General features: G+C 42.7%; 1 protein-coding gene across 2 annotated transcripts; it reads left to right on the top strand.

Moving 5' to 3' along the window:
- Positions 1–3,274: 3,274 nt before the first annotated feature.
- On the top strand, positions 3,275–17,175 carry LOC143810177 (microtubule-associated serine/threonine-protein kinase 4-like). 2 transcript variants are annotated; one of them, XM_077293053.1, is made up of 16 exons: positions 3,275–3,562; positions 10,775–10,876; positions 11,675–11,768; positions 12,175–12,245; positions 12,610–12,695; positions 13,026–13,234; positions 13,367–13,505; positions 13,600–13,732; positions 13,829–13,994; positions 14,144–14,245; positions 14,523–14,645; positions 14,790–14,899; positions 14,987–15,078; positions 15,424–15,506; positions 16,135–16,224; positions 16,846–17,175. In XM_077293053.1, exons 1-16 carry the CDS (start codon positions 3,335–3,337, stop codon positions 16,959–16,961), a joined length of 1,944 nt encoding a protein of 647 aa, XP_077149168.1. In that variant the 5' UTR covers positions 3,275–3,334; the 3' UTR covers positions 16,962–17,175. The 2 variants fall into 2 exon arrangements, with proteins under 2 accessions (XP_077149168.1, XP_077149169.1); XM_077293054.1 differs by lacking the exon at positions 14,523–14,645.
- Positions 17,176–21,833: the final 4,658 nt, after the last annotated feature.

Genomic DNA, 21,833 nt, shown 5'->3' with positions numbered 1-21,833 from the left:
TTGGTTGGTGGAGAGGGTGCTAAGTCCCTGATAGTGTCATATTGAATTGTGAGATGGTGGAGTATGCTATCAGAGACTTTATTGGGGAGTGTCATGTCGGAGCCTGTTCAAACTAGGGCATCCGACAAACAGTGGTAATTCCTCTTTCGTCCACTATATGCTCAATGGCGCCAGTTAGATTTGATCCAGATTATCCGGGGTTAATCTGGCTGGTACTCGGGTTGAAGGCTGAGTCACGCCTACTGCCTTTAAATAGTTTTGCTGGGCTTTGGGCGTCGCCGATTATAGCTTCTGTTTTGCGCTTGGTTATCTTGGTCTGGAGTGGTGGTCTAAGAGAAGGAGTTTCGTATCTGGTGGTGTATTTTCCCTTTGTCATATTTTCTCCTTCCTTTATTTGTATTTGTTTTGCCCTGTGCACTTATAGTGTATTCCTGTGTGACTGCGGCGTGGTGCATATTTTTCCGTTATCCTTGTCTGTGCTAATTGTGGGTATTGGTGTGTGGTCTCTTCACTGGGTGGTGTGTGGTGGTTTCAGCCTAGGGTTGAAACAGGAGACAGGGTGAGGTTGGAGGTCCAGACATGCACACCATCAGTGTAAACTCTGGGAGAGGGTCAGTCAGGGTTTCCCAGAGTTGAGGGAAATCGCAGGGGCCTGGGTTATTAGCTCTTGCTTACCTAGGCTTCCCGTGACAGGGAGTGGGAGAGGAGGGTGTAAGGTCCATAGGACACTTTAGAATTACCGTAAATGAAAGGTGGAGAAGACGATTGAATTGGGAGATGGTGGAGGATGCTCAGCACCTGATGTCTTCTACCACCCCCAAATTCATTTGCTATCAAGGATTTATAATGAATTGGGGGGCATAGGACAGGGACTAAGGCTATGTGCACATGTTCAGGATTTGCAGGAGAAAATTCTGCTTCATGTCCTAATGTGTTGGCAGGAAGAATGCTGTGTAAAATAAATTTTTTCACACATTTTTTACATGCTTTTATTGTGTATTTTCCAAAAGTCATTAGTTCGGGTGAAATACGCTGCAAGAATTGACATTATTTATTACTATAATCATGAAGCACCAATAATTCCAATGATGGTGAGCAGGTAGTCCTAACTCTCCCAAGGCACCCTGCTGATGCCCTATTTGGACTACTCCAAAACACAATTACCACTAAAAAACGGAGCAAGAACGTCCACTTCAACATATTTATATAAAAATATTCAAATAAGTTTATTATAATCACCTTAATAATCAATATACAGATCACAATGACACAAAGTACAAAATGTGCATGCTGTCAGCATAGACATAAAACAGGAGGCATTACAAGGAGAACATGACAGATGGGATTAGATACACGGCTCTGGGGCATATCATGCTTAATGGGATTAGATGCATGGCTATGGGGCGTATTGCACATGGTGGGATTAGATACATGGCTCTGGGGCATATCATGCTTAATGGGATTAGATGCATGGCTCTGGGGCGTATTGCACATGATGGGATTAGATACATGGCTATGGGGCATATTGCACATAATGGGATTAGATACATGGTTCTGGGGCGTATCACGCTTAATGGGATTAGATACATGGTTCTGGGATGTGTTGCTCATGATGGGATAATATACCCAGCTTTGGGGTGTATCGCATATAATGGGATTAGATACATGGTTTTGGGGCGTATTGAGCATGATGGGATTAGATACATGGTTCTGGGGCATATTGCACGTGATGGGATTACATACACGGTTTTGGGGCGTATTGAGTATGATGGGATTAGATACACAGATCTGGGGCATATTACATTGGATGGGATTAGATACATGGCTTTGGGGCGTATTGCACATAATGGGATTACATACACGGTTCTGGGGTGTATTGAGTATGATGGCATTAGATACATGGTTCTGGGGCGTATGGAGTATTATGGGATTAGATATACTCTGGGGGTATCACGCAGGATGGGATTAGATACATGCTCTGCTATCACAGTATAAGCTTCCATCAGAGACTTACAGTGATACAGCAGAGTGGTGTCAGTGTGATGATTACCCTGCTGTGCTCTGAACACTGCGATGATCAGCACCCTGCTATTGTACTACTACTGCCTGGCTGCAATCACTGCTCACCGCCGCCGTTACCTCATCCCAGACCTCCGCATCCCTGCACCTCCTCTCCCTGACTGCTCGATCTCAGCACTGAGGCAGTGAAGGGGGAAAGTGGACTAACTATATCTGCGGGCATCAAAAATGGCTCCCCTCTCCTTCCACGGCTGTGAGGGAGGACAGCCCAGGGTGCGAGCCCAGGTCGCAGCTGGAGGCAGCCACAGTGCAGGAGATGCGGTCGGACACTGACCACAGTCTGCTATGTACAGAGGCTGCCATATTTGTACGTTTCATGCTCAGACACTTACACACCAGCCAATACAAATGGCCGCCCCCAGAGACTGAAGACAAAATGACTAAATAAAAAAAATACTAAAGCAGTGCATTTAATTTTATTACAGAGAAATACACGTTTTTCTTGATATGTAAATGAGCTGTGATGATCTATGGGCCTGACATAGATCTCCCTGAGAATCTGCCTCCAGAGCTTATGTTACCAGTGTGAAACATGTAATGACTGACAGTCTGCTCTTCTGATCTACATGTCTGGTAACTCCTAATTTCATTGAAAATGAGCTCAGGAGGCAGAATCTTAGGGAGATCTATGTCCTGCCCATAAATCTTAACAGCTCATTTTCAGCTTCCTATGACATACATGACCCTATAGACGGCTTAGGGGGGTTGATGCTCTTGACAGATTTCTGTTAATATTATAAGAAGACCCAGAGGGGCACTGTTATTATTATTATAAGGACCTAAGTGGGCACCCTTATACATTGGTATTATTGGTAGTAGTAATTTTGATTTTATCCAGTGGTAGTCAGAGTCATATTTTTAATGGAGACCTCCCCCCCCCTTTTAAAAGTGATTGTGAGAGAGCAACACAGGCCTGTGTGCTTCATATGTCAGGGTTTCTTATTGATAAAAATGCAATTGTTATTATCTATAACAGATATAAATAATTTATTTTACAAAATAAAGATCTTTCCTTCCTGGATCTAGTACTGATGATCAGCCAATATTGTTGGCTCCTTAAGGGTTGCTAGGCAACTTCCTTATAAGGTAAGATACACTTGAAGATAAGATTCCATTATGACATCATAATTAACCATCACTACTTACACAAGGGTTTAGACCCACACTGTCACTTTGACACCCAGTGTCATTGCTGTCAGTCATATGCTACATAGCTAGTTTTATACTGATCGCGCTTTTCTTGGATTTAGTTGAAATGTCTGGAATTTCTTCAGACAAACTTCAGGTGTTAGCACTACTCCAGGGGATTCTGACCACCTATGACCCTGACTTTGTGCTACCACTACCCGATGGCGTCCTCAGCTTCACTTACCGGCTGGTAATGGAGCTAGTGAGAGACTGCCTGACCAAATACCACCAAGGTCGAATAAGCTCAGAATATCTTGAGCATTTACAGAAGAACATCTGGACACTGGTACAACAGGTAAGTAGCAGACAATCTGCACAATTTTTTAAAAATATAATGATAAGGCAAAAACATAACTTTTTTATTTTTCCATCAATATGGCCATGCAAGTGCTTGTTTTCTGTGGGACAAGTTGTACTTTTGAATGACACCATTGGTTGTACCATATAGTGTACTGGAAAACGGAAAACAATATTTTGCAATTGTTTTTTTTTTTTTTACCATGTTCACTAAATGCCTAAATTGAGCTGCCATTATGATTCTCCAGGTCATTATGAGTTCATAGATGCCGAACATGTATAGGTTCTTTTTTATTTAAGTGCTAAAAAAATCCAAAGTTTGTAAAAAAAAATAAAAATAATGCCGCCATTTTCTGAGACCTGTAGTGTCTCAATTTTTGGGGATTTGGGGCTGGGTGAGGGCTTGTTTTATGCGCGCTGAGCTGACGTTTTTATTGATACCATTCTGGGGTATATACAATCTTTTAATCGCCCGTTATTGTATTTTATTGCAATGTTGCGGCGACCAAAAAAATAACTCTTGCGTTTTGATTTTTTTTTCTTGTTACACCGTTTACCGATCCGATTAATTCTTTTTGGATCGCCCCCAGAGTAGGGCAATGGGGTACTCGGTACCGGGTCCTTCTCTGCTCGGGGGATGTCACGGTAGCCCGACCCGGTCCATGGCCCTTCTGATGGGCGTCCAATTAAAGGAGAAGTTGGTACGGTGTTCGTGACGCCACCTGTGGTATTCGGTCAGGATGACCGACGCTGCTGAGGGGTCCGCTGGGGTGATGTTATAGCAGCTAGATGGTATACCTTCCCACAGGTGAAGTATGTCCCCAGTGCTTCCCAGTAGAGTAGATGGTGATGGTAAGTCGCAGTAAATAACAAGGACACAAGGTTGCAGTCTCTTTACCTTTTACTGAAGACTTCAGCGTCCACAGTCCAGAGCACTGTTCACAGGGCTGGCTGAGTCCGGTCGGTCCGAAGGCACATCCAGAGTTTCCCTTTGCAGGTGGAAATCAGTAGCCTTCCTACTAGCACCTGTGTGTTGTAGTTCCTCCCTGCTGAGCACCATGGGATAGTCCTCACAACTCTCTTGGATGTCTCTGATGTTTTCTTTCTGTCCCCCAGATGGTATGGATAGGACAAACCCATATGACGGGGTAGGCCTGGAGCTATTTTATAGGGACCCTAGTGACGCCCCTCTCCCACAATTTGCCTCCGTTGTCTTCATAGGTGTAAAGGTTGGGCAGCCAACTTGGAATTAACTGTCCTGCCGTGTTCTGGAGTAATGCGTAGAGCCTATAACTCCCTCGGTGTTCCGGCCACCTCAGAAGGAGGCCGCCGATCTCTGGGCAGACCCTCCTCCCGGTATTATCTCCTTGTGCTGTGAACTTGTTTCTCACTCTCCACAATATACTTCGCTTCGTGTCCTTTCTTAGGATGCTGCCGCAATGAAGTGCAGGCGCAGCTCCGTAACGTTCTAACTCGTGCTTGGCCTCTGTCAGGATCCGATCCCTGACAGGGACCCTCTGTCTGCAGGTCAGATGTTCCTCCTTCTCCCCCCCTGTCTGCCTGACAGGTTCTTTCTGGGTCGAACCCAGGCAGCTTCTCTCTGACTTCCTATCCAACCCACCAGTTTTACCCGTGTGTGAGGAGTGGCCTAGTAAATAGTGCCTTTGCTCCCCCTGGTGGACTGGAGTGTGAAGTGTAGTGTGTGACTGTGATACCTGGTCTGGTGAACTCCTTTAGTACCATCAGACGTAACATCACTCCCCCTGGTGGGAGAGCGACATTACTGCAATGACAAGGACTCTGGGGCGCTGCACTCCCCCCCATTTAAATCCAGTACTCCCGAACTGGGAAAACAAGAACAACAATACATGTTAGCAAAAAACAAACAAAATGTTGGAATGCTGTAAACAAGTAAATATAACAATGCTTCCCTTTATGGGAGGTGAGAACACTTGAACGTTGCAAACAAAAACATATTTACATTGTGCATAGGACTTTAAATAACAATTATTAACTAATTATGAACGACCATTACCCATACAGGTATACTATCTATTAAGTTCTACAACAACAATTCAACATTTTTCTTTCTTTAAGTGCAATTCTATTAACCATCTATCTATGGCTCTCTAGAGGACTCACTAACCCCTACGGGTTCACTTTATTGAAATTCAGCTTTCAACTTTCTCTAGTCCTCAATTTTATTTAAAGTACATCATTAAACATTTCTTATCACTAGCTTTCTGACTACATACTATTACTATGCAAAACATTATTACTATCTAACTTCTTTAAGGCAACATTATCACTTTTAAGCGAAGTGCAACAACTAACATCCCCTTTAAGAGGAAACCAAGTCTTTTCTTAGGTAGCGCAAACAATTTGCAAGTCAGTTATTAACTTTTAAAGCAAGAACTTTCACGCTGTAATCAGGAACAGTCTCTTCAAAAAGCTCTTCTTTGTAAAACCAGTAGAGAGCACCTTTAAGAAGGTGCAAACTATATACAGCAGCAGTTTATGAATCATTTGCAGTTCATGATTCCGGGGTTCTTTTGGGTCAAAAAATAATAAAACTTGTGCAAAAATGAGAAACAACAGGGATCCCGGGTCAACAAAGGGATCCCTTTAAGAATTAACCCTAAACGGGTACAGCAGCAAAACAAAACAGTTAAAGGAAACTATTTACATTTTTCGGGGTTTCGAGGTTTATTGGAGTTCAGGGGGTAGCAGTGGTCGAGGGAACCCTCCTGGGTACCGACGGCTACCAGGTGCCACATAGGGAGCCCCTTCACTCCAGATTGGGGTCTGAGTACCCACTGTTCTCTGTTCCGGGACGACTGGAGCGCCGAACAGCAGTGGAGTCAGTTCTTTGGCCACAACTGTGGTAGTAGTGGCGACAGTACACGTCGTAGTCCGGATAATGGTACATGTCGAGACTAACTGTTGTCGAGGGCCGAAACAATAGGCTGAAATAATTCTGCTCAATATTAATATCAATATATTAATTATAATTATTATCTTATTGATAATTATATTAATATTAAGTGTATCACTTAACACTGAGCAAAATTAAGTATGATGACATCTCCCTATATATCGTTTGAACCCAATACAGCCCCTTTTATATATTGTATGAGCCCCCCACACAGCCCCTTATGTGCTGTAAGAGCCCTCACACAGCCTCCCCATATACAGCATAAGCCCCACACAGCCTCCCTATATACAGCATGAGCCCCACACAGCCTCCCTATATACAGCATGAGCCCCACACAGCCTCCCCATATGCAGGGTGAACCCCACACAGCCTCCCTATATACGGCATGAGCCCCACACAGCCTCCCCATATGCAGGGTGAACCCCACACAGCCTCTCTACATACAGCATGAGCCCCATACAGCCTCTCTATATACAGCATGAGCCCCACACAGCCTCTCTATATACAGCATGAGCCCCACACAGCCTCCCCATCAACAGCATGAGCCCCACACAGCCTCCCTATATACTGCATGAGCCCCACACAGCCTCCCTATACACAGCACGAGCCCCACACAGCCTCCATATATACAGCATGAGCCCCACACAGCCTCCCTATATATAGCATGAGCCCCACACAGCCTCCCTATATACAACATGAGCCCAACACAGCCTCCCCATATACTGCATGAGCCCCACACAGCCTCCCTATATACAGCATGAGCCCCACACAGCCTCCCTATATACAGCATGAGCCCCACACAGCCTCCCTATTTACAGTATGAGCCTCTCACAGCCTTACTATATACAGAATGAGCCCCACACAGCCTCCCCATATGCACCATGAGCCCCAAACAGCCTCCCTATATGCACCATGAGCCCTACACAGCCTCCACATATACAGCATGAGCCCCACACAGCCTTACTATATACAGCATGAGCCCCACACAGCCCCCCTATATAATTCATGAGCCCCACACAGCCTCTTTATATACTGCATGAGCCCCACACAGCCTCCCCATATGCACCATGAGCCCTACACAGCCTCCACATATGCACCATGAGCCCTACACAGCCTCCACATATACAGCATGAGCCCCACACAGCCTTACTATATACAGCATGAGCCCCACACAGCCCCCCTATATAATTCATGAGCCCCACACAGCCTCTTTATATACTGCATGAGCCCCACACAGCCTCCCCATATGCACCATGAGCCCCAGCCTCCCCATATGCACCATGAGCCCTACACAGCCTCCACATATACAGCATGAGCCCCACACAGCCTTACTATATACAGCATGAGCCCCACACAGCCCCCCTATATAATTCATGAGCCCCACACAGCCTCTTTATATACTGCATGAGCCCCACACAGCCTTCCCATGTCCAGCATTAAAGCCCCACAGCCACTCTATGTCAAGGATGAGACCCCAATAGCCTGCCCATGTCCAGCATGAGGCCCCCATAGCCTCCCCATGCCCAGAATAAGGTCCCCATAGTCTCCTCATGTATAACATGGGACCCCAATAGCCTTCCCATGTCCAGCATGAGCCCCACATAGCCTCCCTATATACAGTCTGAGTTCCCCATAGTCTCCCCTTGTCCAGCCAAACATCCCATACACATGAAAAAAAGAACACCACATACTCACCTCAGTCCTGTTCCCCCAGCCGCTCAGCTTCTGTTCCTGTCTCTGTGTCTCCGGTGCACTGACTTTCCCTAGTATGTGATGAAATGACGTAATCGCATCAGCTGTATCACACTCTTTCTGGTGGAGAAAGTGGCCTGAGGTCCTCTTCCACTAATGAAGTCAGCGCAGGTGGAAACAGTGAGCAGGTATGCGGGAGGGTACGGTGCGGCATGTGGGCCACTGTTTGAAGGCCCCTCGGGCCTCATTTTGCCAATGTCTGTCCTAGATCCAAAATCTATCTTTTCAATTGATCTGCAAAAATAAAACAAAAAAATTAACAAAAATATTTTACACCATTTCCAATCCAAGGAAGCCTATCCCAACAAGAGAATAATATATATTTGAAACAATTGTATGGTTTTTAAAATCTATAATAGTGATAATTGAGTGTGCGGGATACTCGATCGAGCATTTGGGTTCTCTCTCTTTCTTCACCTCTCTCCCTCTCGAAACGAGCACCCGAACAGTCCAAAATGCTCGTTTCCAGGACCGAGCATCCGAGCAGTTTACTGCTCACTCATCACTAATATTTAACCCATTGTGTTTCAGAGTATTAACTCTATCAGTCTATTGTAGTTCATTTAACTTTAGTAATTTAATCCTATCTCCACCTCTTCTCTAAGGTGGTACCTGGTCTATAAAATGAAATTTCACATTTGTTCTGTTTTTCCCTGTTCGCAAAAATGTTTAGAAATGGGTAAATCCATCCTATTCTTAATTACAGGATACCTATGGTGATTAGAGTCTGTGTTTCAAAATCACATGTTGATTGTCCAACAACCCATAGGTTACAGGGACACTAACAAATAAATCACATAGCCTGATTAACAGATTATATAATGTTTGATGGTAAATCGTTGAGTTGACCCATGATAGGATGTTCAAAGTGGTCACCTTTTAACATATTAATACAGTTAACACAGCTTAGCACAGAAAACAGCCCAATCTACATTGACCCGTAAAAAAGGATTGAATATAGATTTACAGGGATGCAACATCTGAATGTACCAATTCATCCTTAATATTCTTGGCTCGTTTGTTGGAAAAGAGATTGGGATTTTTACATTCTAACCCTTCAGTCAAACATTTACCTATTATTGGCCAGTAATATTTACTAATATTGGCAATATCCGGACTTTCTTCACAAAATTTTATAACGCAATCAACGCTACTAGATAGCCCAATTTTTTGGCCTTAGATAGTAACTATCACCCTCTAAGGCGTTAACTTTCTGTTCACACTTAGCCAACAGTTTTTCTGGATAATTTCTCTGTATAAATTTGCCAGTCATATCTTTAACCCCTTCATGACCTTGGGATTTTCAGTTTTTCCGTGTTCGTTTTTCACTCCCCTCCTTCCCAGAGTCATAACTTTTTTATTTTTCCGTCAATATGGCCATGTGAGGGATTATTTTTTGCAGGACGAGTTGTACTTTTGAACAACATCATTGGTTTTACCATGACATGTACTAGAAAATGGGAAAATTCCAAGTGCAGTTAAATTGCAAAAAAGGTGTAATCCCATTCGTGTTTTTTTTTGGATTTTTTGCCAGGATCACTAAATGCTAAAACTGACCTGCCATTATGATTCTCCAGGTCATTCCGAGTTCATAGACACCTAACATGACTAGGTTATTCTTTATATAAGTGGTGAAAAAAAATTCCAAACTTTGCTAAAAAAAAAAATGCGCCAATTTCCGATACCCGTAGTGTCTCCATTTTTCATGATCTGGGGTCGAGTGAGGGCTTATTTTTTGTGTGCCGAGCTGACATTTTTAGTGATACCATTTTGGTGCAGATATGATCTTTTGATCGCCCGTTATTGCATTTTAATGCAATGTCGCGGCGACCAAAAAAACTTAATTTTGGCGTTTCAAATTTTTTTATCACTATGCCATTTAGCGATCAGGTTAATCCTTTTTTTATTGATAGATCAGGCGATTCTGAACGCGGCGATACCAAATATGTGTATATTTGATTTTATTTTTATTGTTTTATTTTGAATGGGGCGAAAGGGGGGTGATTTAAACTTTTATATTTTTTTATTTATTTCATATTTTTTAAAACATTTTTTTACTTTTGCCATACTTCAATAGCCTCAATGGGAGGCTAGAAGCTGGCATAGCCTGATCGGCTCAGCTACATAGCAGCGATCATCAGATTGCTCCTATGTAGCTGAATTACAGGCTTGCTATGAGTGCCGACCACAGGGTGGCGCTCACAGCAAGCTGGCATCAGTAACCATAGAGGTCTCAAATTCCATTTTCGGTAAATAGAATGATGTGCTTTACCAAAAAGCTCTATCTTGGTCTCAGCTGTCCACAAGACACTTTCCAAAACTGTTTTTGACTGATACAATTTGGGAGGCTGCAGTCTAGATTTTTTATGTGTCTCTGTGTCAGCAGGTGACCGGATCCCTCATCAGCTGTCATATAGTAATTGTAGTGCAGATAGTTGGAGTAACATGGTGACATAAATGGCCTTCTCCATTCTACACTTTTTTTTCATGATTTTCATTTCTTGTTTATTTTCATCTCTATAGGCTGAAGAAAAATCCCAAGGTGGAGAATTGGCCTTTTTTAAACAACTGGCCCAAAACGTCCTGCTTGTACTAGAGTATCCGGCCTACTCACTGGAGCGCCTGGTAAGTATCCATCATCTTCTATATCTCATTTCCTTTTTGTATGATCTTCTCCAGATTACCAGTCATATAGCAGAAGCTCAGATTTATGATGGTAGAGGCCTCCCTGTCTGGTCCAGGCAGTCACAAGATATTTTATGGCAGCCTGTCTCTGCGGCTCCATCATCTATGATGACAGTCTGTGCTCAGCAGTACGGAGCTTGTATTTCCACCTCTGTCTCACACGATCATCACAATCTTTCTTCTTTTAATTGCTGCAGTTCTGTTAGGTTATTAAAGATCAGTTGTATATACAAGTCCCTCATATATTACAGGGGTTGCCTGCTCTAAATTGAAAAGTCTGCAGTCACTCTGTGCAACTGCAGACTTGTGAATCCTCTCAGCGCGCACTGTTCACTGCGATGATTCGCCATTGTCTGGTGGTCAAGTATGTGATATGCATTCTCCCGGGCAGAACCCATCTAGTGGGCACCGCCTTACTCAATACACTAGACGGGTTCTGCCCGGGAGTATACATATCACATACTTGACTGTCCTTCCCAGGGCAGAGAATAACGAATCCTCGCTGTGTACAGTACAAGCGCTGTGAGGATTGACAAGTCTGCAGTCATTCAGAGTGACTTCAGACTTTTCATTTTAGACAGGACAACCATATAATGTGGATTTATTGGAGGGAGAGGCCGTGTATAGTTCGTCTAATATTGAAATTATTAAGTAAATCCAGGTTTAGTCCTTACTTATATACAAAGTAATTTAGCATTTTGGAGATGTTATATTAATTGTGTATATTATATCCAACAGGAAACATCAAACGGCGACTCCGAAGAGAGGCAAAATCTAAATATTGCTGACGCTGATACCAATCAGCCAGGGCTAAAACCTGATCTGATGGAAGGTAAGGTGATCATCTAATATTGAGTTATAGAGAAGGAATATGGAGATTTACTCTTCATCCTCTATATGAGGCTGTTGATGGATCCTAAACCTCCTATAGACTATGATGGAGGGGGCTCATGCAATTCTGCTTCTCTCTTCTTCTCAGCTCAAAAATGTAAAATGAGGCTCATAGGTCCCCAATCATTTCCCCAGTCATTGTGGGGAAGTCAATCAGATCCTGAGCAATCACACATTCATGGTACAATATATATAGTATGTCATAAATATATAGTATGTGGAGACTATCCATATACCTAGTATTACTCCATGTACAGTGGTCTCGTTCATCATACGGATATGTTATTTAATAATTGTTAACATAAACTAATATATGGCATCTCTTCATTATTTCATCATTACTTTAGGAATAGCTATGGCGGAAAATACTGATGGTGGTAAATGTGAGACACCAGAGATCATCCAGGAATCTGCCAGTGTAAGTATCATAGGGACGTCATCAGATGGTAGGGTTACACGTCCCATATTATACCCCATATGTTAATGCAATATCGCTGTTCTTCATGTAGTTGGGGCCTATTGAGTGTGATGATGGCATTATTATTCTGCCTCCTCTGTGTGATGTCCCTTATCCTTCCCTGCAGTACAATGATATCTGTGTATGGGGGATATCCCACTATACTATAATAGTGTCTGAGGAGGGTCTGGCTTGTATCACGTCCTCTACATCTGCTGCATTGTAATCAGTAGGGACATGATGCAGAAGAGAGACCTCCCTGAACATGGAGCTTTATTTTTCATGCAGTTTCTATGTTTAATCGTAATTTCTTATTCTTTTTTAGGCCTTAGTCGGATCATTGAACCCAGGGGTAATTCCTTGTAAGAACAACTATGAACCCATCAAACTGATCAGCAGTGGAGCATTTGGGTGAGCTTAACTTTGGTATAATATTTATTTCTCAGGGTTCCTTATGACGATGCCTTTGTCTTTGTGTCCTGCCCGTTTAATGTTCCCCTAGATAAATTTTATGAGTCCACATCACTGTCCACATCTTCTGGTCAGTTAGGATGTGACGTGTTTGAGGACCCCCATAGGTCATCATTTATGGAGTGTTATTTTATGTATTCCTAGACATGGATTTCTAGTGACAGACCCACATCTAGCATTAACCATTAGTACAGGAGATCATTTGATGAGGCCTATAGATAGACTGTTTGTAAGAATTCATAATAATTCATGGATTTCCTTCTTCTCCAGGACTGTCCACTTAGTGCGCCATAAATACACAATACAGATATGCGCTATGAAGAAAATAGACATCCAGAACCTGAAAAACCCAAACAGACTTGAACTGGCCTTTCTGGAGAGGGACATCTCAGCATTCGCTGATTGTCCTTTTGTGGCCTCCATGTTCTGCTCCTTTACTACAAAACTTCATCTGTGTATGGTCATGGAGTATGTACCAGGTAGGACACGTCCGTTGTCCCTTATATATAACCAGAATGTCCCAATGTCTCTGATTATTTCTCATTCACTCTCATGATGTGTAATTTACACTGTAACAAACCCTCACCTCTCATATTTGCTTTATCCTGTAGGAGGAGACTGTGACAGTCTTATAAATTACATCGGTCCATTACCAGTCTCCTTGGCCCGTATGTACATTGCGGAAACAGTACTTGCCGTGGAATACCTGCACAGCTATGGTGTGGTGCACCGAGACCTGAAGCCTGAGAAGTAAGTGTCCCTTGGAGTATAATAAAGGGGAAGAAAGTTTGTCATACAGTCTATGTGTTATTACTTGGGTCTGACACCATCTTTTCTTTCACAGCCTCCTAGTAACATCAACAGGACATATTAAGGTCACTGATTTGGGAGTTTCAAAACTCGGCCTCATGAGACCAACGTCAGAAATCTACAAGGCTCCAATAGAGGACATCATCAGCGAGTTCTCGGATAATGAGGTTGGCTTTACTTACAGGATCTTATACTTTACAAATCTCTTTTTTTTGTAGCAATTATAGTTATTGATCCTCATCTCATTTTTTTTTGGTTTCCAGACTGTTGGCACCCCTAAATACATGGCCCCAGAAGTTATCTTAAAGAAAGGCTATGGAAGGCCTGTAGACTGGTGGTCAGTAGGGATCATCCTATATCAATTTCTTTTTGGATTTCCACCATTTAATGGGTCTTCCGAAAAGAAGATTGTACGCAGAGTCCTCAGGGGTAAGTAAAATAATCTAAATACTATGTGATGTCACTGTTATGTGATTTGATTGGTTCTTTGCTTTGGTTTTTAGCTTTGTTAAGGACAATGCTTTTATGAAAATTAATTCAAATGTTTTTTTCTATAATATTTGTATTTTATATAACAGGCGACATAACATGGACATTTAATAATTACTCTCCGCCACCCGATGCTCAGGATATCATCACTGAGCTGCTCAGAAAAAATCCAGCACATAGACTGGGGACAGGTAATATTATAATAGTAGGGGACAAGTAATATTATAATAGTATTATTAATGACTTATTACACCTGTGTAACCAGACAAATGATTGTGTCCATGAGGACTAGCACTAGGGTTCTCTACCTACTTATCCAGCCCCTATTCTTCATGCTATCACTTTCAGCACATTCCCTACATCTCGGCTTTTTTACACCTTAAGTTCAGATTAACATAAACTGTGCATACATGGAGCAGTTTCTCTGACAATGACTGTATCACTTTCTTTGTTATCTACCTCTTCCAGGAGGGTCAAATGAGATCAAAATTCATCCATTTCTGTGTGACTTAGATTTTGTGAACATTCTAAGTCTGAAGCCACTATTTGTTCCTGATCTTGAATCAGATGTGGACACCCACTACTTTAACAGTAAGTAAAATGAGACGTCATCTGCTGAAAACTGCCGTGTGTCTTATCTTTCATTTTTATGTGACAATTATTATTAGTGATCACCTGGTGACTGTCTGACTGAGTCTTATACTAATAATTTCTGATAACATTTGTACTTTGCAGCTCGCTCAAGAAAATACAGACATGTGAATTCAGATGAGGGAGACACAAGGGAGGAAAATGTCTGGCCAGAAATCCAAAACTTTATATCATCTACTCATAGGTTTTCTAAAGTAAGTATGAAGCCAATAAAATGTACAAAACCTATAATTATACAAAAAGTTTCATATATTTATTTTATGTTAATCTGTGTATTTTAGCTACATACCACCAATACCAGGATGTTGACCAATGAAGAGCCTATGTCACTTCCAGAGTGTTCTCCAGACAACAGTGATAAATACACAGATGTGTGAGTAAATTATTATTATAGATTTAGTTCTGATATATGTTCAGAACCAGATACAAGACACGAGTAACACAAATCTCGATCCAGCGTCCACCACCCCATAATAGCTGATTTCTGTGGGTCTGGCTTGTGATAACACTGGCAATAACAGCTGATCATTGCACCCAGCCATTCATTTCCAGCTCAATACAGGCCAATAGTACTAGTTAGACTCCATTCTTGCTGGTAGAATGGGGTCCTGAGCAGGGAATCCCCTTCATGTTGTCATAATTGCCTGTACAGATAGGTGTTCTTCCCTTTTATATTGTTTTACTTGTAATTTACTTCTTAATTTCTTCTTCCAAACAGGCAGAAAAAATCTTCTCCTTCCCAAACTGATGATGAGTGTTCCACTGATAAAATCAGCGAGTCATCCTTGTCCTCATTGTCAGGTATGTACAGGTTTAGGCCTTCCTATTATAGCCATTAAAGTATAATGTGAATCTGCACATGAAAACTCAGAAAATTACTGTATTCCCGCTGCTCCCCTCAGTATTTTCTTATTTGTTGTGTTAAATCCCCCATACAAATTTTTTGTTAAGCGCTAATTGTTATGGTCAATACCAAGGGGGCGTGCCTTACATGATTCTCTGGGGCGTGTCTTCAGGCTGCTCTGCAATATTAAACTGTAAGCCACGCCCCCCTGGGTAAAGACTATAAAAATTAGTGGCAAATAAAAAGGCCCATATCTCTGGGACCATAAGGGGGATTTTAACAAAAAAAAAAAAGGAATACCCAGGGGGGCAGGAGGACTAAGATAAGAGTGAATTTTGGACACTTTTGACTTGGTCCTCTCTAAAGTTACACTGAAGTTTTATCTAATTCATTATATGATAACACTGTGGATTGCTGCAAGTAGGGTCATATTAATAAGGGGACAAAGCTCCTTAGGGAGACCCAACATGGCGGCACACAGAAAGGCTACAGGTTCATATTAATTCGTTTGCATAACTCTATACAGATACAACGCTAAACTTTTAGTAGTTTATAGTCAACATCTTTTTATTACTTTTTCGTTAGATTCTCCAGTTCGGAAGGGACGAAAATCAGCACTAAAACTGAGAAAACGAGAAAAAACAGAGAAAGTAGAAGAGGGGGAAAGTAGGCGAGGTAAGTGTGACAATAAGCTTCATCTTGAATTATGTCAGTGAGAAGAATTCATGTGGAGCAGATATTATCTATCAGTGGTGGGATTGTCACATGTATGATGACTGACGTCAGTGGTGGGATTGTCACATGTATGATAACTGATGTCAGCGGTGGGATTGTCACATGTATGATGACTGACATCAGTGGTGGTATTGTCACATGTATGATAACTGATGTCAGCAGTGGGATTGTCACATGTATGATGACTGACATCAGTGGTGGGATTGTCACATGTATAATGACTACGTCAGCGGTGGGATTGTCACATGTATGATAACTGACGTCAGCGGTGGAATTGTCGCATGTATGATGACTGACATCAGTAGTGGGATTGTCACATATATGATGACTGATGTCAGTGTTGGGATTGTCACATGTATGATAACTGACATCAGCGATGTGATTGTCACATGTATAATGACTGACGTCAGGGGTGGGATTGTCACAAGTATGATGACTGACAATGATCCTGGATCTGTGTATGGAGAAGACTCCTCTACCAACCTCCCACAGTGACACCACAGTAGTATCCTCAAATAAGGATTTCCATGACTTACATCAGTTTTACATCTTTTCTCGTAGGTTCTATCTTCCGCCGGATGATATCATCCTGCCGGCGTGGATTATCCAGGGCTGCTCGCGCTGTCAGACGATGCTGCATTTTTGCCTGCTGTCACCAGGGCACCATAAACATTTAAAGGGCAGAAACCCCCACATATAGCGCCCTGAAGAAAGTGCAGCACGTACACCATAAATGCTGTACCTGTATGGAAGGAATTGTATCGTCTATCTGTGGCCTTCTGACCAGCAAGAAACATCTGCAAAAGTCGAAGGCCTCTCCAAGAACATCTCTTCATCCTTCCATGCACTTCCTAATTTAAAAAAAATAAGTAAATACAAATGTAAAATTGATTAATGTTGTTTTGAATTTAATTGAATATTAGTAGCATTAATGGCATTTCGGTACTGTAAATGTCATAAGTGCCTGATGGGTAGGACATCAAACAGGAGAAGATTGGTCCTTTGTATCCCATGAATCCTCTTAACGCCGTACAAAAGTGGAGAGGAGTAAAGATTCTGTTATTCCTAAGGGTACGTTCACACAGCATCTTGTAGATGCCAGCATACCTGCTGAATTATTTCTATAGGAAGACGCTTCATATATTGCATATGTTCAATCATTTTTATAGAGTGCTCTTCATGAGGGATCCAGGCAGAATCCATCTGAAAAAGACATTGGTTGCTACTCTTTGGCTATGTGCACAATCTAGGGGGAACCATGTTCTGATCCACTGGTTTTACAAGAACTCAGATTCTTTTACCTTAGCTGTGCTCTATTTCAGTACAAGAACAAGTTAGATTCTGTGGATCCTGGGGGTCCCAGCAGTCATACCCCACCAGAGGCGTAGCCAAGGGTTCAGCACAAGGGAGTCAAAATATCTTGGCCCTGAACTATGTAACCTTGTTTGCAACTAAGGTTGTGCACTCTATTCATGAGATTAGGAGAAAGTCTGCAGATGACTGGGCTGTTACTGAAAATAACCTCTACAAAAACCAAACCGATGTTACCACCATGTTGTGACCATACAGTGGTAAATACCAGTTTTGCAAGAGCATGTTAAGAGATTATACTACAGTTATAGAAAGTGCCTTACAGGTGAATTTCTAACTTGGAGCCTTTCACTTTCCTCATCAATTCCATTTGGCACAAACCGATATCACAAATTCTTCCAGCCACAACTTGTCAATAAAGACATATATGACTTCTCAGATTTCCAGCACCATCCCTATTTATTACCAACCTGCACAAACTCATCATCCGGCTCATACCACAACACTGAGGCTGCTGCTATCTCATGTGTCCCTGGTACTGCACCTGCTCTGTGGAATGATAACAGTGCTCCTATTGGTGCCCCACATAATAATACCCACCATTGTGCCACTTACACAATAAAAAGCCTCTTTTCTGCTATCTAGATGGTAGAATTGCTCTTGAAAAAAGTGTCTACATTTTGCTTCCTAGAAAATAAAAATTGCCCCATGTGCCCCTTTGACAGTAATTTTACCTTGAGTGCCCCTAAACCAATAATTCTTTTTAAGTGCCACCTTAACATTTAATTATGTTCTCTGAATTCTCTCATGTACAAGAATAATGTCCCATGAGTCCCCCATATACAGTAATAATGTTCCCTGAGTCCCCATGTGTACAACTTCCTTTTCTACAATATGATGGCCCCCACAGCTTTCTAAACACTGTTTGATGCCCTTACAGCTTCCGTTTGCACTGTATAATAACCGCACAGCTGCCCTATACATGGTATGAAGGTCTCTCAGCTTCTCTATACACAGAGTGATGTTCCCACAACTCCCTTATACACAGTATGATGGGCCCACAGCTTCCCTATACACAGCATGATGGCCCACAGCTTTCTTATACACAGTATGATAGGTCGACAAAGTCCCACACACAGTATGATGTCACCACTGCCTCCCCCAAAAACAGTTTGATGTTACCCCAGCTCTCCTATACACAGTATGATGACCCCACTGCTTCCCTATACACAGTATGATGGCCCCAAAGGTCCCTTTTACACAGTATGATGTCACCAAAGCATCCTATAAACTGCATAATGCCCCACACTGTATGATGACCACATCAGTATTCCTAACATAGTATAATACTGTCAAATGGCTCCTATACAGAGTAATTTGTTGTGGATTCTGTTTGTGGGCTCCCTCTGGTGGTTACTGCTGGTACTGGGTGACTTTGGTGGGTTGCGGCCTTTGGTTTCCACCTGTCCATCAGTGGCTGGGTGTTTCCTATTTTACCTGGCCTTTCTGTCATTTCCCTGGCCGGCTATCAATGTATTCAGATGTGCTCTGTTTGGTTCCTGCCTACCTGCTCCCAGATCTTTCAGGATAAGCTAAGTGCTGATTTTCAGTTGTTTGGTTTTTTGTCCAGCTTGCTTATTATGTCTCTATGCTAGCTGGTAGCTCTAGTGGACTGAGGTTCTCCCCATGTGCCATGAGTTGGCACATGGGTTCTTGTAATCTCAGGATTTTTTTTTTTATTAGGGTTTTTTGCTGACCGCTCAGTCCCCTTTTGTATCGTTCTGCTTTCTAGTTTACAGCGGGCCTCAATTTGCTAAAACTATATATATCATCTCTATGTGTGTGCCTTCCTCTCATTTCACCGTCAATACATGTGGGGGGCAACTATATCTTTTGGGGTTCATTCCGCTGGAGGCAAGTGAGGTCTTTATTTTCTCTGCAGTGCTAGTTAGCTCTTAGGCTGGTGCGTGGCGTCTAGAACCAACGTAGGCACGCTCCATGGCTATCTCTAGTTGCGTTTGTCAGGCGTAGGGCAGCGGTCAGCCCAGGTTCCATCACCCTAGAGCTCGTCCGTAATATATTTGTACTTTGCTTGTCCTGTGCTATCCCTAGCCATTGGGATTCATGACAGTAATTCCAAAAAGTCCACACAATACAATTCCCCAACAGTAGTACTCGTACAGTATAATGCTCACTGTTGTGAATTCTGCTCTTGGGCTCCCTCCGGTGGTTGTTAGTGGTAGTGCAGTGGTCTCTGGATTGTAAGCTGGGCAGGTGTTTCTGCTTATTGCAGCTCTATTAGGTATTTAGGTGTGTAGGATCCATCAATCCCTGCCAGTTGTCCATTGTATCTTGGAGGTGTTATGGAAATATTAGGGTTGGATAAATATATCCCTGTGTGTGCTGTGGCCGCTCCCAATTAGACTGAGTATTTTGAGCGCTCATCAAGAATGGACTGTACACAACTGTGACAGAACAACATTCCATCAATACTGATACTTTATTGTACATACATAGTTTTATATTTTCACATAGAAAGGAGTGGTTAGGGGTTGTCAGGGGTGGTTAGTTAATTATCATATTGTCTAGCTCCTCTGTCATTGGTTATCTAAACATATATGGAATATTGTGATTAATGCTCATATGACTGCTGATCAAGCAACTAAACTCGAGTTCTCTGTCTAGGACAAAGTGGAGACACCTGACCAGCAGTCACCAAACATCTGACTCTCTTCTGCTTTTAGGGGTGGAAAACCCCATATGATCTGTCTGGGTTATATCAGGCTTATATCAGTTCAGTTTGTGTCAGCCATTTTAAACCATTGATTATAATGTATATATTAGTTGTGAGCATATAAGTATATATTTGATTATAGAGGAGTATACATGCAAGTGAGATCTACATGATATATATATTTCTATCACAAGCCCCCCTTAGATATCACTTGCCCTAATCCTAGCCTCCTGTCCCAAAGCGCTGCAACTCTTTTGTGCTGTTGGCGAACTGACACAAGCCTAACGCCTGTGCCCCACTCCATACAGACTTTTCGCAAATGGGCGGTCAGGAGATCTGTCCCTAACGGGGGTTCGTTGCAATCAGTCTCTTAGTCAATAGCATGTGTAGTGAGCGATGTGTAGTCTTTATCAGGTAGGTCATCTTTTCGGTCAGGCCGCAACATCATTCTGGCTTGGGTGTCATCTTCTGGTAGGGGAGCTTTCTTGCGATGCGATGAGTGGATCCAAGCGAGTCTTCCCTCCAGTTTCACAGAGTTTGGTGTCATCAGCAGCACTTGAGCAGGACCATCAAATCTGGGATCGAGTGGTGTTCTCCTTACAAGCTTTTTCACCAACACCCAGTCTCCTGGCTTCTAGGAGTGCATACCGGACACTGAATCTGGATCTGGCAATGAAGAAAAAACTCGAGAATGGATGTTAGCAAGTTTCTTGGTGATTTCAATTACATAAGCAGACAAAGTATCATATTGCATAATCAGCTGCTAAGGGAAAGGATACCCCTAACCTGGGACTAGACACAAACAAAATTTCATATGGTAACAGCTTTCCTGGGCCTCTGGGAGTGTGCCTGAACACTGAGTAGTGTGATTGGGAGTGTGTAGGCCTAAGTCTGACCCTACTGCTGACTAGATCTCTCATGTGAGGTTTGCTGTGAATGCGGGTCCCTGGTCACTCTCTATCACTTCTGGGACCCCATGGCTGCATATCTCATCTCTGAGAGTAGCTTCTTTGCAGTAGTCTTTGCTGACTGGTTCTTCACTGGGAAAGCTTCTGGCCATCCTGAGAACACGTCCACGACCACAAGGACATATTCGAATCCTCCACTTGGCGGCATCTGGATGTGGTCTATCTGGATCCTCTGGAAGGGGTACAGTGGTCTGGCAAGACGATGTGTGGGAACTTTCTTCATTCTTCCAGGGTTGCATTTGCCACAGGTCAGACAGCTGTTTATGAACTTGGCTGTTAGGGTGGAGATTTCTGGAGTGAACCAGTAAGCACCAATCGGATCATTCATCTGTGTCTTTAATCTGTGTGTGGGCCCATGTGCCCACTGGACCACCATAGGGTACATGCTTCGGGGTAAACAGGGTTTGTAGTCCATTTAGTATACCCTTCCTTCTTCATGTGTTGCTCACTTCTGCATCCAGCATTCCTTCTTGTCCTTTGGGGCTTGCTCTTGCAACTTTTTTTGAGCAGATCCCAGGATGTCATCTTGTCAGGTT

The sequence above is a fragment of the Ranitomeya variabilis genome, chromosome 2 (genome assembly GCF_051348905.1).
Source record: "Ranitomeya variabilis isolate aRanVar5 chromosome 2, aRanVar5.hap1, whole genome shotgun sequence".
NCBI lineage: Eukaryota > Metazoa > Chordata > Amphibia > Anura > Dendrobatidae > Ranitomeya > Ranitomeya variabilis.
The sequence above is the reverse complement of the archived record's forward strand: the minus strand, read 5'-3'. Positions and strand labels throughout refer to the sequence as shown.